Source organism: Manacus vitellinus, unplaced genomic scaffold, assembly GCF_001715985.3.
Source record: "Manacus vitellinus isolate BGI_N305 unplaced genomic scaffold, ASM171598v3 scaffold_0_pilon, whole genome shotgun sequence".
NCBI classification, from domain to species: domain Eukaryota; kingdom Metazoa; phylum Chordata; class Aves; order Passeriformes; family Pipridae; genus Manacus; species Manacus vitellinus.
Genome location: NW_021938789.1, coordinates 43,029,510 through 43,056,129, shown reverse-complemented (window position 1 = coordinate 43,056,129; position 26,620 = coordinate 43,029,510). Strand labels below are relative to the sequence as shown.

The 26,620-nt window shown below is 38.4% G+C and overlaps 1 protein-coding gene across 1 annotated transcript in view; it reads right to left on the bottom strand.

The window, feature by feature from the left end:
- Nucleotides 1–2,110: 2,110 nt before the first annotated feature.
- The window catches only part of DKK2 (dickkopf WNT signaling pathway inhibitor 2), a 42,119-nt gene continuing 17,609 nt past the window's right edge, over nt 2,111–26,620 (bottom strand). Inside the window, exons 2-4 of the mRNA XM_008933196.2 lie at nt 5,801–5,951; nt 4,978–5,127; nt 2,111–4,457 (exon numbers count right to left, since the gene is read on the bottom strand). Of these exons, the coding sequence (XP_008931444.1) occupies nt 4,207–4,457; nt 4,978–5,127; nt 5,801–5,951 (552 nt within the window). The 3' untranslated portion in view covers nt 2,111–4,206. The remainder of the gene's footprint in view (nt 4,458–4,977; nt 5,128–5,800; nt 5,952–26,620) is intronic.

The following is a 26,620-nucleotide window of genomic DNA, read 5'->3' as shown; positions in this document are numbered from 1 at the left end:
CGTGACTGACAATCCAAAGAACTAGGTTTCTTTGTTTTTTGTAAATGTGGTCTTGATATTACATAACTCTCTTAGCATTTAAGTTTTTGAAATTTAGAGAATTGATTTTAAGACTCCTAGAGCCTCAGCTTAGAGTCTCTGTTTTATGAGTTTCTACTGGCTTTGACCTTCAGGATATCTTTTTTAAATGGGTTTCCTAGAAGGAAAGGAAACTGGAAGGGATGAGAAATACAAATTTTCTTTGATAGCATTTACTTTTCCAAGTGGGAGTGATGATGCAAAGCTCTCAAGCAAAAGCAGAGAGGTTGGTGACAAGGAGCAGTTTAGGAATGTCTTTTCTCAGCCTCTGCCAAGGTATTTTATGGTGTTTGATGAGAGCTTTCCTGCTGTTGTTGAGATAATAAGCAGGAAAATCAGAATATGCAGAAGATGGCTTGAATTCCGGTGAATTGTTGTTTAGGTGTCAGATGCTATCAGATGTTAGATGTTAAAAGTATTGTATAGAAGTAAGCAGATAAATCAATTTTAATTGTTTTCATTAAAAAATATTAAAAGTCATAAATACTATAGGTCGCAAACAATGTAAGACAAAGCAAATAGAACAGTAATAGATACATGCCCACTTTATACTGTAAATCAAATATACGCTGTTATAGAGTAGAAATCCATTATTTTTAGGAAAGCTAATAAGTATTTCCAAAGAGATGTTGCATTGCTGAGGCTATTCTAGGCTAATAGGAAAAGTATTTGAATTGTTCAGCAACAACATCTTCTGTTCTTGTGTCATGACAGCAGATTTCTGAAATGTTACTGAGCCAAAGTCATTCTTAATTCCTATGATGAGTGACATAGTGAGTGAGAGCAATTATCCCCAAATTTAGCTGCTCTTTTATTCTCAAACTGATGTATATTTTCACAAAACAGTAACTGAATGGCTTCTAAACAATCAAACTTCAGTCTTACAAAACTACTTGCATGCTACTCTGTTCAGCTATGTGGCTCAGTATTTGTGGTGTGCAAGGAACTGCCTGTGCCTATTGTTTTTGCTCCCAGATTAAATCTCTGAAGGCTTTGGTAGTCTCTGTTGAAGTCATTGGGCTCTGAAAATACTCACAACCTTATTATGTTCATACTAAGTGCTAGAATTTTCAAAGGCCTACCCATCAAATATTGCAAATAACAGTAGCTAAAACTTTTTATTTTATAGAAACACTAGTGTAATTAGGAGACCATTCCATCCTCCAAATGTGCATCTGTTTGAGTAAAGGGTTACCAGAAATAAGTAACAAAGATATCAAGACAGTTGCTCAATAACCACAACCATTATTTTGCAATATTTATTGCGCTCTGCAGGAGTTTTCCTGGGATCAAAACTTGGATGGTTTTAGTAACAGTATTTTCAGTTGTGTCACATGGATTGTTTCATGTTATTAGAGCTGAATGCTGTAATTTACCGTTTCAGAATTGACAGTTATAAATTTTGCAGCAGTACATTTACATGCTGTATGTAACCTATAGCAAAATGCTGTGTAACTTGAATATTACCTTTATCTGTCATGAGTCCCTCTGGTATGTATCACTATCCAGGAAACGTCTTGACATCTTTCCTGTTTAATCTGATTGATTTTACATTATGCAAACAGGTGCATTATTTTCAAAACATATTCTTGAGTGTTTGGTGTAAACTGACCCCAGAGAAGCATATAGACAGTTGTCACTTAAGCCAGTTTTGTAGAAATTATGAAAAAGGATTTTTAAGATCACCTTCATGTGTTTAACCAAAACTCAGCCCATATAGTGCTCTGAGACACAAGAACAATCAGATGCTTTTACTCCTATAGCTAAAATATATGTGGGGTGTTTTTTCAACTGATTTGCATGTTTTTCCAGAAAAAACTGTTCTTTTTAAGCAGCAGGAAAGGAAAAGAACATGGGTAAAATATTTGGGGAGGAATGGGAAAGAACATTTAATATATTTAATCTTATTATACATTTTTCTACATTAAAGTCAACAGGCTGCAAATATATTTTGCTACAAAGCTTTGTGTAAGAAATATCTCTATAAGAAAATACATCTCATTAAACATTTCCTGTAAATAAATTATCCCAAATAACTATGTTCTGCAAGAGCAAAATAGGGATAGGCCAATGATAGAAAGAGCTAAAAATTTCTGAGACCCCGTTTCTGCAACCCCCCTGCTCAGACTGGGTTTCATTTTCTTTTATATGTAGTGAATATGAGAGCTCTAAAATTCCTCTGCTGAGTATGTGCTGTGTCAGTGTAAATAAAACTTGTAAAATTGGTTCCTGCACTTTTTTAGTATCTTGAAATTTCTGAGCCTTATTCCTGTTCCAGTTACATTGAAAAAACTCCAAAATAAGCAGAGTTGCAATGATAGGACTCCAAGATAAAGCTCTGACTGAGACTTAAAAAACAGAAGCCCCTGTCTCTGAACATCCCTCTAGGTCAATAAAAACTAACTCCAGTAGGGAAAGTGGTGTGTGAAATACTCTTCTTATTCAGACTCTTATGGAAGATAAGGGCAATGTAGCTGAGGTCTGTGTTCCAATTAGAAAGGTTGAATCTGGTGGTGTAGCTAAGCTATAGCTTTAAAGCATCCCACTGGTGCCAAAAGATATCAGGTAATGGTGACATGGTTTTTGAAGTTAAACTGCATACTGGTCTACCCATATTGTTCAGAACTGAATAAACAGAAAAGTCCGTTGTATTACAGAATATGAAAATGGATAATTATAAATGGATAATTACAACTTAGCGGTAGATCAATTACAGATTCAGGCTTCTTTAAAATAATATTGTTCTCTTAAGTCTATACAAAGGAATACTTGCAAATAAGTAAAACTAAAAAGCTTTGAAAAGACCTGGGAGACAAGGCAAGGGACAGAGGCTGTCATTTTTTAAGCAGTACACAAACAATATAGGGTTGGCAGCTGTTTCTACAGTCTTTGTACTTCCATCATTCCTGGCAGAACACTCCAGAATGAGAGGACATCAAGTTCAGGCTGAATACATGCTGGAGGCTGGTATGCTGTGACATCACATGATGTTTAGCAAGTCATTTGTGATCATACCTTCTTCTTACTTCCTTTTCTGCAGGAGAGGAGATGTTCACAAGACCCAGCGCCATTTTCTTTGCTGTCTCTAAGAACAAATCCATTATACTGCTGCAGAGTGCCATCAGTAGCCTGTTGCTACTAATAAAATGTAAAAATTTGAGTTTGTAGCAGTATGCTCTGAACACCTCAGCAAATGTCTGTATCATCTATTATAACAGCAAAAAGAAAGAACTTCATAGCTCTTCATGTTAGGCACTTCAACACTGCTATTTCCTTTGGAAATGTCTATAATGCAAGAATGCTTAGGCAAGGAAAGTATATTTAGGACTAATGAGGAACTGCCTATATATAATTCTGGATTCAGCATGCACACATATTATCTTCATCTGTTCAACACAACGTGTATTAGCAGTAAACTGAGGCAAATACAAGTGATTAAGTGTCATACTATGACATTGAACTACATAAAGAGTTTCAATTTACCCATGTATAGGAAACAAAACCCCATTTAAATGCCTCCTCTTAGAGAAACTGCTACTTTCTTGAAATTTTGAGATGGCAAGTTTTTACCTCCTTCATAAGGGCATGCAAAACATAGCACTCTTGTCCTGCAGGAGTGCTTTCTCCGCTGAAGTGACAGCCCTGAATGACAAGGGCATGTGGACATTCACAGTAACTTTATTTCAATTTCTTACACCTGCAATGTGCCTAATCACGTGTTGATGGATGAGTCTTCCTGGCATACACTGCTTCCTATGGAGTACAATGCATACAATTCATTTAGCAGTCATTACCACACTGGAAACCCACTCTAGCCCTAACACTGAACCCCTGAAACATCACAGGACAATACAGCAAGGTAAGTGACATTCGTTTCCACTCTACTTGTTTGCATACTAGCATTTCCCACAAACTGTAGAAGTTATTTACAGAAGAACTGGACAGGAGATGAAATCCAGCTACACTTGCGTCTACCACCAGCTCAAAAAGAAATGCATTTGCTGTGACTTTTACTCTTATTCTACTTTAGCCATTCCTCTTCCATTTGCAGTCCTCTTTTTCCACCATGCCATAATGCATTAAACACATAAAGCCACAATCACTTATTACTGTCTTCCCAATCCTCATTCAGATTTTCTGGCACACATGAAGTCTTGATTTAGAAGAGGAGGTCGCATCTTTCCATACTTTACATGACAGCCCCTTGGCACAGTCACATCGTTGGAAAATCTCCAGTCCATGGGACCCTTTCTTGCGCTGTTTGGTGCACACCTCCCCCTGATGCAACACAGGCTTGCAAATTTTGGTCCAGAAATGGCGAGCACAGCAATGTCCCTCTATGCAGTCTGATGACCGTAGGCAGGGATCGCCTTCATGTCCTAAACAGAGCAACCAAACCATTTTACTATTTCACGGGAAAAGAAGAAAGTACAGATGGAGTGCAGACTGATGCAAATGAAACTCAGAAAAAGGAGAGGTGGCTTTTCCATTTGTGGCTATTTGAAGGATCTAAGCACAAGAGAGATATTAATTAGGAAGGTTCCAGGGAGGAACTACTGAGACCTAGTAAGGAGAAATTCAGCTATGGGATTGTAAGCAGAACTACAAGTGTTCAATTACATGGCTGTCGCAAGAGGACGATGTGTGCAGTCTTGCGCAACTGATAAAATGGATTGTCAGTCCACATCTGATACAGAGAAGAAAGCAGATGCTGTTTCGATCACAGGAACTTTGGTTGACATTACATCACTTTCTGAGTCATGCTGTGAATTCTGACAACAGACATTCACTCCCTGTGAAATTACTGCTTATTTCTGGTTTACATTGCTGTATCTTAGGAGCAATAGCATGATTCCTGACATGAAGGAACAAAGCAGTGTCATCCAAATGTGGTCTTACCTTTTATGTGTGACAGCTTGGAGCGCGGCCTCCCTAGGTTGTGCCATCCCAAATCTTTGCTGGTATAATGACCATTCTTCTTGTTGCGTGGCCCTTCTAGAGCAGGGATGTGGGGTGTAAGGATGCTTTCAGTTACTGGTATGCAAATACCTGCAAGGAAAAGGTGATCACTCAAAGATCTGAATAAGAGGAAAAGCAACACAGAGACATACACTGACCAGGATCAGGACCGTGAAAGCACTAGGACTTGGCCTCAGTGATGCTCAGCTCTAATCACACATTTGTCTCTGATTCCTGGCACTTAACTTTACCACAGCTCTGCTTCATTCACTGTCAGACAGTCTCACTGTCACTCTGGCTTTATGGTCTGAGCACCTGGAGACTTCCTTGTAGACACCTCTCTCCAGTCTCCAGAGGAGAGTGTGCAAATGCAAACAGTATGGTTATAACCCTCCCCAGGGAGAGTAGATCAAGGATTCATCAAGTCTCCTTTTCTTCCTTAAAATATAACTTCTGTGCAGTCTTCCAGTGAATCAAACCACATTGAATGTAGAGCTGTGATTTCAGGCAGCAGCAGCATTTTTGGGTTTCCCCACCACAAAATGTGAAAAAGTTGGGTAGTACACAAGCCCTAAACATAGAAACACTATTAAAAAAAATTAGGTGCTGTGGAATGAAGTAGAAAATTTTTCTTGGTTTAGAAAAAGAAGCGGTGTCACCCAGAAAAAAAAAACCTGAAATACTGTTGCTGGGAACATGTGGAGAAATAGATGCTATCAAAATGCTGCTTTTACAAAGGAAACCCAAGAAATGACTGATATACCATTGTTGCAGCGATTCCCAGGGCAGCACATGCCATCTCTGTGGCAGCGCTTCTTCTTCCGCCGGCACACCATACATGCAGACGTTGCTTGATGAGGACTGTGACAGTATCGCCCAACTTCACATTCCTTGTCATTAGTACAAGGATAGGCCTGGTGGGTAAAAGAAAGATTTACAGTCAAGCAGTCCTTTGAGCAATGAATGTATACAATCAGCCAACCAACCAAAAAAACAACCAAGAAAGATCTGCAAAAAAAACCCCAAAAAAGCTCTGCAAAAAAACAAGCGAGCAAACAAAAAACAAGAAAACAAACTACCACCAAACAAACCTGCAAACAAATAAAGAAACTGATAGTTGAGATAACAATTCATGGGAGCTGGGAGACACAGCTAGGGATGCTTCTCTGCAGCCACAGAGCACCCCTTAAGCTCACACTACTGCTGGTCAACAGCTTAAAGAATAAGGGAGATACAACCAGCTCATGTGTGGTTTCATCTCTCCTTGCCTCAAACATATGTTGGCACATGAGATCTTGTATTTTTGTGGATTCAGGCCTCTGATTCATGGACAAGAGCTTTAAACTCCACAATGAAGAATCAATAGAACCACAAAAGTTAGTAAATACACTGAAACACACCCTCCATTAGGTAACATTTTGTTTTAAACTCCACAGAGGCATTTTTCCTTTGACAGTTTTCAAACACATTGATTGGTAATAAGTTCACTGTTGTCACAGTGAATATCTGCATCACATTGGTACAAATGTCTTTGCAACTGAATTGTTCACCACTGGCCTACAGCAGTGGGACTCCTTGGAAGTGAACAAACATCACTGGTCAGCCTTTCTCTTTGATAACCCTTACTTTGCTTATGGTCTTAGTATAGTCCTTGCCCCCTGCTACACACCACTCTATGCTATGCAGCATGGAACATCTTATAGAGCACAAAATGCCTTGTATGTGTAATTCCCTGCAAGCAGATACACATGTATACAATTCTTCCATATTCACCAAAACCAGCATTAACTTACAGGAAAACTGACAACACAAAAAACAAACAAAAGAACCCCCCCCCCAAAAGAAAACAAAACCCCAACCCCCCCAAAAAAAGAAAACCCACCAAAAAACCCCCCAAAAAACAAACCAAAACAAACCCCCCCCCCCCAAAATAAAAAAACAACAAAAACCAAAACAACAAAAAAATCCTGAAGAGGTGAAAGTACTGCATTCTCCCATAAAGACAGATAAAGAAAAGTTTGTTCCTACAAAAGGGAAAGACATGATGATTGAAGGAGATGTAACAACACACACTGCCACATTCCAGAATCCCTTCTGCTGACTCCCACACAGCTCTAACTATGCTGTCTGAATCTAATTTGACTGCCTGTTAAATTAATCATAGATTTTTTTTTCCATTCCTCAAAATTATACTTAAGGAATTTGTTTGGATAAAAAAGATGGCAATAAATTTTGAGCACTTCCTGGAAAATTATGTTTACACTTTTTCAACTAATTTTATCCAGTATTTTGAATAAATCAAACTATTGCTTTTACTGTTTCCAAAATGATTCTTGCAATTAATTGTTCACCCCAAACAAAAAGCTCAACTGACTAATTTTCAATGTAGGGTGATTACTTTTCTAATAATAATATCTTAAATCAAGGTTTGATTTTATTGTTCTCAGAAAAGAAAAACTTTGAGGCCATTGAGAATTTGTTTTGAAAATTGTTCTTTCAAATGGAGAAACTCTTGTTTCTCTATCTTCATGCCATTCAGTTGAGAATCACAGAAGAAACAAGAGGTTTGATAAGAAAACCAAACAAGTTTCTCTAGTGTCAGTAGTGGAAGGGTAAACCAAGCCATTTCCCATGTGACTTCATGAGTTGCTTTCTTTGTTAAAATTTACTTTACAGTACCAAAAGTCCTGGCTGGGTATTTCCGAAGTGCTGTTGCCTCTTGCCTCATTACTTCTGCCCTCTGAATATGTGTCTTTGAGAATTATTCCAGGGTGCAGCTGTTTGGAGTGATCTGAAGTATGTGTAAATCTTTCTCCCTTAAGAACAAATATCCTCAAGAGGATGAACATCAAAGAAGGCCAGATCTCGTAAGCTAGGAGTATCAATAAAAGACAAGCTCTCACCTTTCTGGTACTCTTAAGGCATAAGCAGATTCTACCTATTCTAGCAAAGCAGAACTAGAGCACTCTTCCCTCAATCTCATCATTCCTTTCCCTAATTTTTCCAGAAAGAAATAAGTAAAACTGACTCACAATTTATAATACAGTTACCATAAAAGTAAGACTTCCCTTATTCAAAAGATACCTTACTAACCTAAGTATCTTACAATGCAAAAAAAAAAAAAAAAGGATTTTATGTAGACTTGTGCATGGTTATATTGAGCTTGGAAAATACTAACTCTGCTAACTGGGGAAAATGCAAATAAAAAACAGATGGACTAGCTAAAACCTGGAGATGAAGGCATTTTAGACCCTTGTCTGTCATCAAGACCTTCATAACCACATCTTTTTTCCAATATGGTCATGTGGTATACACCTGCAACTTGTCAGCAAGAAGCCTACTTGCAGTTTTATTTTGGTTCCTCAAATAGCTTTTTAAAAAGAGAGTTCCCTGATCCTTAATGGTGCTAATGAATACTCTTGCATACCATATCTAGCAATTGTTTTACTTTTGGCTTTTAAGCTGAGTGACGTGCAAAAGATATTTTAAGATATGCATCTAATTGTCAACTCTAAGCTCTGGCTTTAAGAATGGTAAAAGTAACAAAGGACAACTTGATATTAAAAATTGCTAAGAAAAGCAACACAACCCAACCTTTATACCAAATCTAGAGACCACTCCTAAATAAAGATGATACCTTTTAAATTAAAACATAAGTCAAAATACTGACCTACCTAAGGCAAATTACCACAGCACATAAAAAAAAAATTGTTTTGCATGTAGCTCAGACAACTAGCAAGTCCATTCAAAACCCCAAAAGATCAGGTGCCAGCCAGCTACCTGAAAAACCCTCTTGCAAATGCCTGATGCCATCAACTGCCTTGATCTACCAAAACCACCATCCGTTGCTAGCCTAGCTATCAATCACAGGGAGCTTGAAACAAAAATACCTACATAGCCTTGTGTCTCTTTCCTGCATTCCAACATTCATTGGAATAATTTCTGCTCCCAGCAAAGTAAATTCTACTGCTGGGTAGCATTCATTATTAAAACACAAAAATAAAATAAAATAGTGTGTCCATTGGCTTGACTAACAGAACGGAAAATGCACCCATAATTTTCTTATTGTTGGCAGTTGCTGAGCCAATCTAGGTATACTTGTTTTTTATATGTAAAGATAAAGACAACATACTTGCAAAAACGTACATGTCAACAATTGTCTATGCATAAGTCAAGGTTTTCAAAATCTCCTACACAGTGCTTGGAACATAGTCTTTACATTTAGAGAATTGCAGAGAACATTTCCTATATAGAACACAAAGACACAGATCAGTCCCAGATGGAGAGGGGAAAAGCAAGCTGTAAACCAGCTCTATTTCCCCAGCAATGATAACTAATTTTATAAGGCACATCATTCCTTCACATACATCAGCTATACATATCATTTTCTAGTTGTAAATCTCTATCCACTAAACACAGCTTTGATATCATGGGAAACCAGATGAAACTGAGATAAAATATGTAGCACTCCCTGAAGCTGCATTTAAACAGTCTTAATTAATTTTTTTATCCCAGATTACAGGCAATCAAGTCACCCATAGCATGACATAAACTAGATTTGCCTGTGATAATGAGTCACATTTTCAGAATGTGTTGTCTGATCAAGAGCATTGTTTACTGACATGTTTTTTCCTCAAGCATTCCAATTACTTCTGTATCCTTGTAGAAGAGATACAGAATGCTTGTCCAAAAAACGTACAGCAAAGATGTACTGTGTTTTTTTCAATATTGGAGGATTCAGACTAGGTATTGAAATGGGTGCTGCTCATGCTGTGCCAAGATGTTGCCTATATCAGTCCACCAAGACTAACCTTTGTCAATCACGTCACAGCAAAATGGAAAAGTTAAACTTCTCTTTTTGAGAGAGAGAACATAAATCTCCCTTCCTTCCCTTCCTGAATCTATATTCAAAATTCCAAGACTGCATGACAGAAATACTCAAGGAAAGTGATGTAGCTGACAGAGGAGAGAAAAGTTGAGGATTTTTACAATTGAACAAGTCCTTCCAGGCTACTGAAGATCTTCTTTTTAACTTTGCAGGAAGGCTGAATAAGGAACTGACTGTATTGATTTTGTGACTAAGTGGGTAATGTCATTCCCACGATTTGAGAAGCGTGCAGCAGTGAGGTTTATGTCTATGTTTGTCTTCCCCTTTTGATAGAGGTGATCTCATTTAGCACCTTTGTTCAGTGCAATGAGGTTTTCTTCATATTTTTGCTAGAGTCATTTGCTATCACACATATGAACCACAGAGTTTCACTGACAGCTGTAGCAATACTAAGTGGTGAGACTATTGTGCTAAGTCAAATAGTTTGAGTCTCTCTGTCTGGCGCTATAAAATATAATGAAGAAGCACTTGAGGGGGAGAGTAAGACAGACGTAATGTGCTGAAGGGTGAGGAGACTGATGGTCGACATACTTTACTGAGCTTTGGGAGATAAGGCCTTGAATTTCAGCATAGCCTTCAGCAAATATTTGAAGACAGTATTCCTGGCCAGTGTCTTAGTCACCAGGATCTCATTTGTTCATATTATGAAGCCTCACTTTTACGCTGAAGCTACTCCATGCTGTAGTAGCAAACTATGTCAGTGGAAGGCAGCAAGAGCCACTGGCATTTTTACCTAGGCTGTGTTATCGCTTACCTAGCACATGCAGTCCTAGACACTGCTGGCTTCAGAACCACCTCGAACATTAAGAGGAAGGAGCTGTGCCTAAATAAGTGTTTAGGTGGAACAGATACCAGAAGTGACTCCCCCAGAAGCATTTAACTTGCTTTTTTTTGAACACATCATACAGTCCAAGTCCAGAGTCCGTCCTGGCAGGAGATCATGGCTGCTACCACTCCCAGCAGAAGACACAGTGTGGAGTTTGTGCATTAGCCTTTTACTGTGGATGCAGAGCAGCACTCAGTAAGAGAGTTGAAGTCTCATGTACCACAAAATGACAGTATCACTGCACTTACTCTATTGGACACTCCACCAGCTTTGGTCCATACAATCATCCTGTGAAGGTACTAGGGACTGAGCTGAAGAACAGGAGAAAAGCCACAACTAGTTGTACACCCAGAAAGTAAGAGCTCTACAGAGCTACCAGGTCAATCCATCATCCTCTCTCACTTGGCAAAAAGGCAGTAGCTATAATGCAAAGGTGGGACAAGTGACTCAAGAAAATGGACACATATATTAGCCCAGGAATGGTCTTGCTTCCTACCTACTCACTTGTACCAGTGAGTTAGAAATCTAATTTAGGCTACTACTCAGTCTTGTACATACTATCCCTAGTTATTAATATCCTAGGTAAATACCTGTGTCACTAGGTTATGCTACCACATACAACAAAAATGCCTTTTTCTGCTGTTAAAATCTTTCATATCATATCTACAAAATCTTTTATATTCATACCATGCCTGTGAGACAGCTTACCACAAATGCAACTGCAACTCAGTCTATTACTCACAAAAAACATTTCAATTAATTATACTTCTGTAAATTTTAAATTAATGACTGTAAAGGCAGTTGAAGCTGACCTCTCTACAGCCAATATGCTAGCTAGATGATCAAAACTGTCCTGAACTGTAGGCAAGAGGATTGAGTTTCCAACCTCCACTTAAGAGATGAACCATAGATCTTGTTTGTCCTTTAGTCCTGGGCATATTGCTTAATATTCCACAGCCATCAGACACAATGAAGCAACCAGCCAGCTCAGTCATGGTAAGAGTCTCTCCTTCCTGTCCTGCTTTGGACAGAATTGTCTTTCTGAGGAAGGACTTGGTCCCCATAGAGCAAACATATGAAATAACCACAGGGGTACCGTGTTTTCTTTTGCTTTTCTCTTTCTCTAAAGAATTAGTAATCCAAAATAAAAGCATGCCAATAAATTAGGAAATGCAAACACATGCTATAACTAAATAGCCTGCTGTCAAAACTAACTACAAAGAATGCAAGTAATTGTTTGGCTCCCCAGCTGGGCCTGATTCTGAGTTGGGATCTCAGATTTGTTTTGGCTTTTAACAAAGCAGCATTGGTAGGACAGTTGCATGCAACATGTGGCCTATAGAGCTAAATGAATACATCACATGTAAGATTTGTCCCACTTGCCTCTTCGGAGACAGAGTGAAGATCCTGCCTATGAAAGTCAAAGAGAAAACCTAATGTGATCTCACAGGACACAAACCCTTGTAAAAATGGAAATAAGAACTCTTCATTCAGAACCACATGAATGTGACAAAGCAAAATGGAAGGGATAAGAGGGGAATTCAAAGCTTTTTGATAAAAGAGCAAATGAAACAAATAAACTCCCAGCTCTTCCTGGGTTGTGGGTTTTTTTCCTTCCCTGCGAGGCAATTAAGCTACTTACTAATAGCTTCTTAGGTGTATCCAGACAAATTCACATATAACTGACAAACTTCAGCCTAACTTTTTCCTAGCTACTTAGCAAACATGTAGGTTAAAATGGGGATGAGAAATGACTGGTATTTACTACTATTTTATTATTAATCCCAAATGAGAAAAGAGTTTATCAGCAGCCATCTGGAGCAATGTCGTTTTCCCACAGCACTGCTGATGTTGCTTTTTTCTATTCTTAGCTCAACATAGGCATAGATGATAGTGAGGGATCTTACTGTGCGCAAGCAGAAAGCCATGGTTAATTTATCCCACAGAGGAAATCATGCTGTGCTCTCAGACAGCTCCAGACATGGATCCTGTCTCAGTCTGAGAAACCAGAAACTCTCAACTCTCAGTGACTGCTGTGGCACAGACCATTCCTGAAAGCAAAACTTACAGTAGTTGCAATGAAACAGATTTACTTCTTTCATAACAAGTTTAAGGATTCAATTTTTCTCACCAAACCTTCTTCTTGTTAAAATAATACACCCATGGCCCACTTCTCTGCCAGATCCAGAGAAAAAAGCATCATCTTCAGCCTCTGGATTAAGCACAGGCACTTTCTTCTACAGATAATTTATTTTTAACTCTTCAACTTAAAACAACACTGCTGTTCCATGAGGTCTGATTCCGAGAGTGCTACATCATGGATGCACATACCACAGCTTCTAAAGATCATTACTTAAACTGTGTGGATAATGGTCCCAGAAGCCTACATTATTAAACAATAAATATGCATGTTTCAAAATAATTCTCAATCCACTGTTAGACCACCAGGGGAAAAACATTTCTAAAACATGCAGTAGTCCAGCTCTCATGATTTGCTAGAGCCAAAGAAAACTCAGATCTTAACAACCAGAAAACAAACTTCACTGAGGTCCTTCTGACCCAACTAGGCTGCAGGGCTCCCTTGGGTCCTGTCTCAGGTTTTCTTGTCCCAACAATAATGGCATGGAAAAACAACATCCAGCTAGGCAGTGGTGCAGGGAACTGTGCTCAGGGGGAGTATGTAGCTGCATCTGGTAGAAGGAGAGTCAAACACTTTCAAATAAACAGGGGAGGTCTATTGACCTGTTTCATGTAGTGTTAGTGTGAGTGGCAATTCTTCCAGTGCAACAGAAAAAAAACCTTCGAAGACTTTTCCTGAATTAAATCTTACTCCTACCCTATGTGATCTCCTAGCCCACATGATGGATTTCAACAAACATTTTAGGTCTAGAGCAGAACCTCTTATTCAACAGCTTACAATTTCACACCTTTTCTTTCAGAACTACCTACATTTTGTGTCCTACTGGGAGGAGGTAGTATCTGTTTAAAGCTGGCCTTGGCTTCAGAAGGACATATGGAGGAAGGTAATGTGAAAGACTGCAAGTGGATCAATTAAATTCCTGGGTAAATACTATTATCTCGATTAAATTTGTCTTAATTTAGTGCATTTTACATGTGATATGAAAGTATAAAATTTTAAGTAATTCACCTTACTAGTTTATTCAACTTCATTCACCTTCAATTCCTCATCTATGTAAAACCTGAAAGGAGTTATATTTCCAAATAATTTAAAGGCCAGCACACTATGCCCAAAATAGACACAGATGTATGTTGTTTATATCACAGAACTGCATCAAACAGTCTCCAGAACACAGCATATACACTGTTGTCCCCAAGGCAGCACAGCTATGAATCTTCCTATTCTACCCCATTTTTAAGGAAAATTATCAACTTTAGATCCTGAATCCTGCCATCTCAAAGGAAGCATATTATGTTTCCTGTCCCATGCACGGTGTACATACACAGGTGCTTTTTACCTCTCTACCTCATGTCATGGCCATGAGAATACATAGCAATGTTTTCTTCTCAATATTTGGAGAGACCATGAGCCACCTACACCTCTTGATTTTGAAGGCAGCTTCCTGTTCCACAGAATTGGTGCCTTACAGAAGACAAAATTAAAGAAGGTACAAAAATTTGTGGAACAGCCAGTTTGACCCCAAATTTGGCAGACTTTGTCTCAATGTGTATGATTCATATTGTCTGGTGAACTACCAGCAGCAGCATTACAACAGACCATCAAAATGATGTTAGGTCATCTTTGAAATCCACAGTGTAGTACTAGATCAATGTGACAGGAAGCCTCTAGATCTTGATTCTACGTCATTTTCAAATGCATCACCAAAGGCTGCTCAAAGAATAAAGACTTGCTAGCATGCACTTTGTTCTATGTCCAGCCTTTTCAGCAGACTGTTCTTGTCCTTTTATGTTTGCCTTTTCCCCACCCCTTTTCTGATGGTTTTGCTTTTTAGTTTTGTCTCTAATTGGCTATTTATTATCTTTTCCAGAGTGAAATTCTTCTGGCTTTTTGATCAACATGTTTGCTGCAAGGGATGAACAGTGTGTTGCCAAAAAGAGTTTTCTTTATGGATTTATTAGCTCTAGAAGTGTGGAGTTTTTTATTAATATAGCAGTACTATCCAGATGAAAACAGCTAGCAGATCCTATGGCTCCTAAAGTGCCAGGCATTAAACTAGAGGTAGATACTCAGATATTGTGGTTGGGTGTAGAATAACGTTGCTGGGAACTGACACCCAGTTATTGTTTAACACCTGGGTCTGAACATCCCCAAATGATGACACACTTTCAAGGTGGAGCTTTTATTGAGAGCCATCTCTGCAAGCATGTATTCACAGCCAGAAAAATGAGATGACAGCTTTACCTTCTTTAGTATACCTAATAAGCAAGTAAACTGCCTTTGCTTTTAAACATTCACAAAATATATAAAACCAAGGGAGAAAATCTGTCCTATTGAATACAGTGCATAAACTCTCCTTTGTCTTCTACAGTGCATGGGGAGAGAATGCTCTCAGATTATAAACATTTGTGCAGCATCTGCAATCCTCACCCTGGAAATGCCTCTTATGTATTCCTTGTAAAATATAGTTTGTAGTGCAGAATACAAAGCATTTAAGACACCATTTTTCAAAATGCGCTTTCTCTGGTCCTCATATTTAAAAGGACAGCCTTGAAAACACGAGTTTGTGTCAGCCAGAGAGACAGGCAGATGCTGTATGTCTGAGAAGGATGAACTGCAGTCTCCACCTCAGCAGACTGCCGACTGCAATCTAACATTGTTACCAAATGTCAGCATTATTGTATCCTTCCTGATGGTCATTTATGTGAGAACACCTGGCTCATACGCCTCTTTCAATCCCAGTTCTTTCTCTATGCATCAGAAACCACCATTGTCATCTGATATTCCAAACATCTTCCCTGTTTTCCTGTTCTGCATGATCTCCTCTGCAACATGATGGCTATGACTGCTCCATTGCGAAGGGAACTGAGAGGGCCCAAGTCCTCTGAACTCCCAAGCACCTCAGATATCAAAAATCAGTCACTCCAGATTTAACATCAGAACAAACAAACAACTTTGGGACATCTGCACCAGCTCCCACTCTCCAGTCTCGTGCACCTCAGAACATTCAGAGACATGGCAGCAGAAATCCACGAGTTTTAAGGAAAAAGAGAAAAAAATGTTAATAGTTCTTCAGTTTTTACAATTGTTCTGCATGAGTGAGACTGAGAAACAGGATGAGTCAATAATGTAACTTGGGGCTTTCCTTTTTGTGACAACAGGAAGAACTATAATATGAGAGCACGGCTCCTCCTTGTTCTAGGACCAGTTATGCTTGTATGAGGAGCTTATGCAGTGGGACTACCTGCAAAAACACAGCTGTCCTGGAAAACCACTTGTTCACAACCCCCTGAGGGCACAGGCAACCTCCACAAAGTGCGTAGACTCATATTGCTGCTCAGTCGACTCCTCAATAAGAGTAAAATAAAAAATTTTAATACTAGGCTATTAAGGCAAATTATCACAGTTTACTCAAAGAAGGTCAAAGATGACAGAAAGGGAAAGGACCACTAAGAGCTTCATTAAAAATGTCATTGTACTCTTATTAAACGATTAAGTTAGAGCTGCCTACCAAACTTCAGCCTGTGGTAAATAACGTAGCAATCAAGGTTTCAACACTATTTACCCTTTTTTCCCTTTTCTTTTAAAATGCTTCTGGTTAATTTTGCACAAACAAGAAAAGAGGAGCAGCACAGCAAGGCAAGAATAACTTGTGAGTAAAACCAGATGAACACTAACATATTTACATAGTGTAATGACTTCACTATTAATTCAAACAAACCCAGATCCCAATTCTCAGAAGAGAGAGCTGAGCACATGCAATCCAGGAGGCAAGAACAGGGTGGCTTCAGACTGCATTTATGTCTGCAGCCCCTGAGTTAGTAGAGACTGCTCTTAGTTTCAGTCTGCAATAGTCACTGAGGGACCATCTTTCATTCCAGACGTACTCCAACTACACCCTCTTCTCTATCTTATGGGCCCCTTTCCATTTTCAAGCAAGACTTACTTTAGTGGTAGTGACCATAACATAGAAGGAACAGAATGGTAGGATTTCAGAAAAAAAAAAAAATGTAGAAAAAGCCACGTAATGTCATAAAAATGAAAAAAAAAAAAAGAGAGGGGAAAAAAATTTCAGACTCACTGTAGGGGACAGTCACTTCTTGATAAAGGCACCCAAAAAACCACCAAAAACTTCAAAGTGGAATAATCTTATGTAATCTCTGAATTAAGCCAAAATGGACCTTGTCCTATTCTAGTCATTGTCAGCATGCAATTACCTAGAATTCCGGCATTTAACAATGAATTAACTGTAAATCTGTTCTCCACCCTCAAAATAAGCTATTCTTCAGCTAAGACTTGTATTTATCCTCTTCACTGCTACATTTTATCCTATCTTTTCAACTTATGTTTTCAAGCACTCTTTTCTTGTCTGAAAATAATATTCTTTATGTGGAGTTATGGAATCTCTTCTTTGTTCCTAGATGTCTTGGATGTTGGTCAACAAAAAGCCATTAAGAAGTTTAATCCTCTATGTTTGGCACTACATCAGACTGAGAGCAATTTCTTTGTAACAGCCTTCAGAATAAATATCCACTAAATACGGGGTTTTTTCCTTATACTGGTTACCCACACTTTATAGTGGGTGGCCCTTTCATTTATCCCATTACTATATTTCCACTTCTAAAGCTAAGCCAGATGCAGCAACCTGATACCACTTTTCAGTTCACGCAAATTTACTGTAATGAAAACTTCCGTGTATATCTGATACTTGTTAGGAAAGCCAAAGAAACAGGAACCATGGTAATATTGCACCACCTTCTTGACAACTTTCATTCTGCATGAGTTGGAGTCTCATGTAGAATTAGCATGAGACTTCATGCTTCATTAGCAAGCATTTTTTGCGTTTGGATGCCTCAGAGTGCAAGCATAGAGTCAACCTGTATCTGAACTACTCTTGTCAGTGTTACTTGCACTATAACCTTGCCCAGAGGTTAGGTTAGGTGTTATGCTTTCTTAAAATTCTACATGATCAGTTCTTTAATTGCTTGATAGCCTACCTAAGCAAGACCGACAAGGGCAGAAAAGATTTTAAGGATTTTATTTAATTGGTTTTGTCTGCCTTTTCTCTTTTCTTTATTCCTTCCTTTAAACAAAAGGCAGTGGAGTTTAAATGGCTTGGCTATGACAAGGCTACATAAGAAGTACACAGCATGCAGGTAGTTTTCTTGAGCCCTCATCCATTTATCTATATGATTTTTTCTTTTTTTTTCTGAATTTTTACCCTTCCTTTCAGATGTGCTAATTGTAACTGACTGTGTCTGTTACAATAATCTCCTCTACACAGAGATACAAACATAAATCGAGGTGGCCATATTTACCAGCAAAGTAGAAAAAATGTAGTCCTACTTTCAGGAGATACCTGTGAAAGCATATTTTATATAAATAACTTGATTTCCTAAAGCATATTTTACAAATTTAGTCTATTCAACTACTGCCAAAAATTCTTAGAGCACAGGTATGTGCAGAGCACTCCTTAGACTTAATGCTGAAACCATTCATTGACCATGGCTATGTGATTATGGCAAAGGAAGATTTCCTTCCTTAGCTTTTCGGTAGAGTGTTTGTTGGAAGATGTGAAGAAGATGCGATTTATTGTTTTCTCTATACTTCACATGACACTCTGGGGGAGAAAAAAAAAAAAGGAAAAAAAAGAAAAGAAAGGAAATTTGAATTAGACAGATAAAAACATTTAGAACTAAGTCTTGGATAGTTCAACTAGCAGCAGAGTTATTCAGATGATTTGTGTTATTCATGTGTTTATGCTTCTGATAACATAATCACATCTTTTATAGTTTACTATAGTTTATTGCCTCCGTACAATCCTAAACATCCACTGGTCAGATTATGTGACTAATACATCTGTTCTAGACCAGGCAGCAGTTACGAGTATTGAGGCCATGTTGCTGAGAACACAGCTGTGTTGGGCAGGGCACATCTCAAGGTTGAAGGACCACCGCCTCCCTAAGATCTTGCTTTATGGTGAACTTGCCACAGGCTGCCACATGAGAGGAGCCCCAAAGAGGAGATACAAGGACTCCCTGAAACAACATCTCAGCCTTGGCCATATTGATCACCATAACTGGTCTACTCTGACCTCCAATAGGGAGGTCTGGAGACACACCATCTATAACGCTGCTGATGCCTTTGAGAACACACGCAGGATCACTCTTGAGGAGAAAAGACAACGCAGAAAGAATTGTGCCTTGCAGAATATACCACCTAAGGAGTCTTTCTGCTGTGCCTTTTGCAACCGGACATGTCTACCTTGTATTGGCCTTTTTAGCCACCAGCGTGCTTGTAACAAACGTGGGTAGAGCCCTCCCCAAATCTTCGTTCGCGAAGCCTGGCCATGGTGATGATGATGATAGTTTACTGTTCACAAAGCATGATTCATCTCTTAGGCAACAGATTCTTTTCCTAGTCACAGGGCAGGTAGGTAGAAAAGCAGACTAGACTGATATGAATTAAAAGTACTTCATCACAGAAAAGTAATGAAGTAACACTAGATGGTTTTCCTCAGTCATGAGAAGGGTATTTCCCAAGTCAACCAATTCCCTTTCAGTTTCCTGCTCTTCTAATTCTCCAGGAGACAAGACTATTCAGAATAATTTGCAGTAGAAACAGTGAGACAGCACATTTCCCTGGCAAGGTGCCCTTTGTGCCATGTCTTTAGCACTGGGCTCTGAAGAGCACTTTGGCTTGAAGATTTCTCTCCACCTGCACTGAAACAATAGTTATGTCTGTGGTGGTTACACACCTGCTCTGCTGAAAGAGCTCCAAAACCCACCAGACAGCTCTTTGCATATCCAAGTGTCTAAATTCACCTGAGTGTTTGCATGTTTTGTGAAAACACACAGAGAAAAACCTGTGACAAACCAAACCAGGCCAAAAAATAATCCCTTTCCCACAGACCACTCAGTCTCAAAAAAGGCACAATTCCCATTGTCTTCAGAACTTTCTCCCACGTAGGAAAATCAGCCCATAAAGTAACTAAGTATCACTGTTTAAGTGTTAGTGTTTCCTAAATTTGATGCATTTTCCTTGAAGTCAATTCAAAGCATCATATGGGATAGGAGCAAACAGCCCATTGCCTACTAAGAGGAGCTCTCTAAACTGAAGCACTGGGGTACAGCCTTGTTGCTACTTGCTGCCTCATTAATTCAGGAATTAACTTCCTGTGAGTCATGGAAAATGACCACCAGAATACAGTGGAGAGGGGTGAAACATCAGCTCTTCCATAATTTCTGAGGCCAGTCTCTTGCTGGCCTTCCTACATGCGTAGGGAGGGAAGAGAGGAGAGACTACACGACCTTTGTAGTGCTTTGCTGCTACAACTTCACATTCTGACCCCTGTCCAGGGTAGAACTGCCCCTCCCTTGAAATGCTGAAATGCCATTTTCATTGGTATTAATTTTCCCTGGTATCAGTGGCACAGAGGCTATCAGCTTCTACTGCAGCCTGCTTTACAGGTGTTAGTGCTCCTCATGCTGAGTGTGGCAAAGCTTAAAGGAAGGAGGAATGAGTCCCTCCACTCTCAATGCCTGCAGGAGAAGGCATTTCCCACTGTGGAAACTGCTGCTCTGAACACTCCCATAAAGGCCACTTGAAAGCCTGGACTCTCTGAGGCCACACTAGAGTTACGCTGTTACAAATTAATCTACCTTGGACATACATAGGTATGGTGCATAGCAAACACTGGTTTTATTCCTGAAAAGCCATAATTGATCGTTTGGGTGAACTCTTCTCACTGTAATCAGTAAAACCTTGTTTAAACATGACACTTCAGGACATGGCCTGAAGGCAAGACAGTGCTCTACCTTAAAGGGTTAACAGGTAGGACATATATATTGCAGAGAGGTAAGATTTGTCATAAAGGAAAAACATATATTTACATCAGTATAATTAAAATGATCAGTCAAAATTCTTGGTTTGAGGGTGTCAGGCTGTCTTGAGCTGCAACAATAGGGTATATGAATTACTTAATACTTCGCTCAAGTTTTAGATAGCACATACTGTATTTACAAAGATTTAATCTAATATATTTATCCAGGTTTATTCAATAGAAGAGATTTTTTTTTCTCAGTTAAACCAATATAATCATACTGAAGCCTACAGCCTGACTGTGTGAAAGGGTATGAGCAGGGATACTGATAAGTCCCTCAGTAGACTGTCATACAAGTGTACTGCCCATCAGTTAGGCCTATGTATACTTCAGAATATTTCTTGAACATGAAATCCAACTGCATTGCTATTTCAACATTTTTCTAGCACATTCTGAAAGAACATAATAATTCCACTCTAAAATACCCCTTTCCAAATCTTTTCTTATTTTATTTCATCTTGTATTAACAAGACTTACATGCTTGATCATGAGCCCTGGAAAAATAAAGGAAGAAGCACATGCTAGTACACTTAGTCCATTTTTTGTTAAACAGATGACAAAGTTGGTCTACACACACCTTACAATCACTGACCTATTTCTCTCCTGTATTTTTAAGTCCTCACTATAAAACTCAGCCAAGGGAGATTGAAGGCACTGACAAATATCAGCCTTAGCAGCAGAGCAATGATCTGTCACACCACTTAAACCCAGCTGTTTGTAGAGTGATGGCCAGTAGGGACTGTATGCTAGGAGCAAAATACAAACGCCTGGATCCTCCCCAGCACCTCTTCCAGCTATTTATACAAAACTTTGCTGACCTTCTTTCCTTGTTTCTTTTCAGTGTCAGCTGCTTTTTACTCATGGCTAAGCCACAGTTGTTTACAATACACCAAAAATCCAAGCTAATGATCTTAGAGTCTTCAAGTCTAAGCACATCTGGTCTGGAACTGAGATTCTGTCCTAGGCCCATCTTTCACATAAATACACACACATCTAAATGGAAAAACACCCTGTGCGTTACAGATTTGCTAAGGAACGTGCAGCAGTACCCTTATCATTCCTATCAAGTGTAACTCAAGAAAGACTTGAAAAGTTCAAAAGAAGCAGCAAACTGCTGTTTAAATGAGACTCCATTAGGCAGAACTCTGTTCATGACTCTCCCAGATCATTGTTTTTATTAGCAAGCTACATGAATAACAGCAAAGTTATTTGTATAGCACTCATCGGGTTGGGTGCAGACTCCTACCCTGCCAGAGAGCTCTTTTAGATGTTCAATCCAGCACTGCTGTTATCTGCTCTGTGAGAAAAAAACCTGATGCAAATGAATGGAAATTTTGTGTCTGGTCAACAAAGGGGCTTTCCCAGACAAAACAGAACGAAGATTTAAAGTTACTTGGTAAATCAAAAGGCTAAAAAGCCATGATCTTGTAATCTCTCCCTAATGTGAGTAGTCCTCACAGTGATCCCATGGTTTCACTGGGCTTCAAAATAGATTTACGCATTACAAACTTAGAACATGACTCAAGATTTCAAGAGCAGGTCATCAATATCTGACAGAATAAAACTATTGAAATGTAAATTTTGTGTTAGTTGGAAGCATTCACTTTCAGTTATTTTAGAGCAACTTGGACAAACTTTTGAAAAGAGGCATGAAAATGGTCAGATTTATTAATGGAAAAGCTAAGACCATGTCTGTCAATTTTTCTGAAGCACCACATCCACTCCACTCATCTGTATACCGAGTAATGTCATTGTCTGACAATGTCCTCAAAAATCCATTTTGTATGACTGAAATGAAACACTTTCAAAGTTTAAATAATCTGCTTTTGCAGACAAACCAAGTCTATGAATATATGTCATTAGACCATTACTGCATTCAGAAAAAGCAGCTGTAGTGCACTCCATAAATCTACTTCTACTTCCTCTGAGCAAAACCTGTTCCAATTTCAGAGTTAAGACTCCAGTTCAGTACTGCAGAACAAACACATCTGAGAGAATAAACCAGACTACTTTTTGATCCTAAGCCTTTCTCCATTGGTAGTTATGGCTGAGACAGTGCTTAGGTTTAGGCTGCTCCATACATGAAACTTACTCCAGAAAATGACCTTATGTAGCTACAGTGTCCCTCACACGTGGCCCTTTTGATCCTGATAGGATTATTGATTGAAGGTTTTGTCCTAAAGGAAGGAGCTTTGTATTTTGAATATAAGGCTGCTTGTGCTGAAACAGAAAACACCCACAGGTTTATAGCGCCAGAGCTCTCACCTACTGTCAGATCTAACTTCAGTGCAGAACGTTGCTCCTCCACAAGTCCCTGCTGGATGCCTTCCCATGAATAACACAGGAACTAACATGCTTCAGAAAACATGTTATCTCAAAAACCCCACCACTTTTTGCTGAAGAGTTTGAGGACTACTGAAATGATACCAGCAGTCTAACACGGATTCTCGAAGAATCTCCAAGCATCACAAGCAGGAAAAAAAATCTTAAAAAAAAAGGACTGCTTTTTTAGAACGGTCTTGGGAATAAGATACTAACAAAATGAGAAACAGCAACAAAAAGTGCTAAGAAGCAGATATAGGGGTACAATTTAGAGACCGGTCTGCATCCAAAACCAGGACTGGTGAGCACTGCGAGCCAGCCAAGCTGTCACAGGTTCTATATGAATGCTGACATGATCAGGATTTCAAGAGAGGGAGACATACATATATTTCCATGCTTGAAAAATATAAGAAAAGCATTGATGAGTTCATTTTAAATAACATTCGCTTATCTAGCTGAATATATATGAATATATAGGAGAGATATAACATGGGACCATTCTGGTGTATGGCAAATGATAACAGAATATGACAGCAAGTACATAATTTGCCAGTATCATTATAACCATGTTAGATTTGCTTATAATTTTTTCTACCGAGAGGCAGAAGAGAAACCTTGGTTAGAGACAAGACCTATATTGTTCTAAGTGAAGTAGAAATAGAAATCTAGTGCAAACGTCAGAAAGGTTCAAACGCAGCTCTGTAGTGGATTTAAAAAGAGCTGAATGAGGTTCTAAAGTCTTTTAGGATATGTCAACAAATCAAATTAAAAACAGAGCTATTCCAACAAGCAATGTTGTATATACTTACATATTGCCTATTGGTATACCTGCCATGTAAGAATTTAGTTTAGTTAACCTAGTTAGGAAACTCTTAATTTAAGTTTTATTTGCTTCTCCCTTTTGAAAACAGCATACTATTTTCCTTTTTTCCTTTAATGGGCCACCAAATTACATGTGACCAAATGTACCTATTTAGTGAAAACGGGTTCCATTAGTATGTAATCTTACACTTGCATTGTTTTCTTCTGAAGGAAAATAATGGAGAACAGGTGGTGATGCTTAACATCAGGCTCCTGTTTCTAGAATTACAATCTTCTGGGAGCCACCAGCAATCTCTGAAAGCTGTCGTAAGTGCTCAGAACTAGTATGATCCAGAGCACACTCAATACATTAAAGCTTCTTTTTGAAAATTTAAGTAGGTGTGACAGGAGAAAACTGGCTGAATGGTGCAGGGATTCTAACATGTCCCTGCAAAGGGTCATGATTTCCTTCTGCATCCCACAATAAATAACTCAAGCTGGCCTCCATTTCCACAGCAGAAATTAGACATTTAAAAAATTCAAATAGGTACCAGATGCACTATAAACCTTTCTGGTTTAGCATTCAAATGCATGCTCATTCACATTGTTGGAAAATACAGGATTTAAATTCTCCTAAAAGAACGTCAAGCAGCTCTTCCTTTACACTATTTATCCTTTACTCCATACCACAAAAACAGCAGCGCCAATAAATATCTCGATGTAGTTTGAAAACCTACTGATGTCAAATGGCACGAATAGTTTTACCCAGTGAGTCACAAAGCCACATGTCAAATGGACATTTCTTTATTTCAGCAATCCCATCCTTACCTTACCAAGTAGGAAGTGGTTTAGAAATAATTCTATATAACCAACTGTATTTCCCAATGAGTTCTCATGATAAACACGAGACAGAAACACCAATTAAGAGATCTGTCTAGACAGGGAAGCAAGCATTATATCCATGTTTTAAAATTTGGCTCCAAAGTTGAGGAATAGGACAAAGACAACACATACTTATAAGGTAGTTTCAACTGACATACAGTTTTACAAAAAGAGATGTGGAAGGCTGGCTGGCATCCCTAGCTACTGCTATATATTAGATATGCCAAGATACACACTTATACAAGTAAATAATTAATGCAGGTTTGTTTTTTGCCGTTTTAGTTTGAGAATGAGAGGAGTTAAAAGAATATAAAGTTACTTGCAGGGCTAGATTTTCTGCTGGTGGAAATTGGCAATTTCCCACCAATTTCCACAGGTATATGTCAAGTAGTATGAAATATTTAGATTGTACTTAACAATCCAGATTTCTTGCACAGCTTTACAAGATCAATATTACATTTATTATTACTAAGATTATTTCTTTTGGGGGACCCTAGTCAAAGTCAAAGTGGTCCCTGCCAGTTGAAATTAGTTTATACTAGGCTATCTTCAACAGGCCTTTGGGGCAAAATATATATATCTTAGCCACCTTTAGTGCCACCTGTGTTAGCTTTCCCCTAAAACAGAAGGCAGTGTGATGAGCTGCAACTCTATAGGAATCATATTCTGATTCAAAAGTGCTCAGGAAATTCTTTCACTGCTTCTGGTTTTCCTCAAAGTCTTAATGGAGTGACTGGGAGAGAGAGCAAAAGGCAACAGTATTAGGGCAAAGAGGATGGCAAATACTATTTTTTTCCCTCGGTATTGTGCTAAATCCACCTGAAATCAGCTCACTGAAGTAAGGGATTGTGTTACATTGTACCATCAGATCCATCTAAAATCACCTGTTTTCTCAATTTCCTTAATACAGTAAATATTTTGACTCATTTGTCACTCCTATTAACCTGAATCCAGATAAATGGCTGAAATTTCCTCTAACATGTACATCAAAAGCAAAATTCTTGAGCAAAAGACAATCACAAAAAAATTATTATTGTTAATGAGTGAACAAGAAAAAGTGTACAGCCTGATCCCAGGAAAGATTTTATCTCCAAAAGACAAAATAATTCTCATCCTGTTTGTGAACTGACTAAATTTAAACTTTTGAAAACAATACATAAGAAAGCACATAATGCCATTTTTAAAGGAAACTGTTTTTAATAATTTTACTTTAATTCCAAACTCCAAACTTATCTTCAAAAACTATTTAGAAAAAGGAAGTTGCTGTGCTTTGAGCAGTGAATAAGACTGAAAAATGAAACTTAAATTATCAATAATTTAGTTTTCAAGAGATCTAATTTCTTGAAGGTTTTTTTCCCAAACAAGAACTGAAAGTTTTGTGTCTTTATCAAAACTTCTTGAACTTTTTTATGTTTTCCCTTTTCTTGATACTAGAGTTTGCAAAAGCAGTTCTAATAACAGCAGAATATTAGTAAAAACAACAGAAAATAAATTAAAACTTTCCTGCTTAATCCACGTACCATAAATGGTCTTAGTATATACATGCATATATATACAGATATGTGTCAGATTTAACGTAAAAAAATATATCAAATTAGGATATGCTCTTACAGTAGGAAAACCAGAGACATTCTCCTTACTATACCATCTCTAAAATTATATCCTTGGCTAAAATTCTGAAAGCATTTTACCTTTTTAAAATCTTTTTCCACAGCCTGACTGATTACTTGCTAAGTCCATTTAAGTACAAATTCACCTTAGCCTGGAGCACAAAGATACTGGATTTAGCTTTTATAAATACTACAAACTTAAAAGTATTGTATTGCTGAAATTTCCTTCAAATTC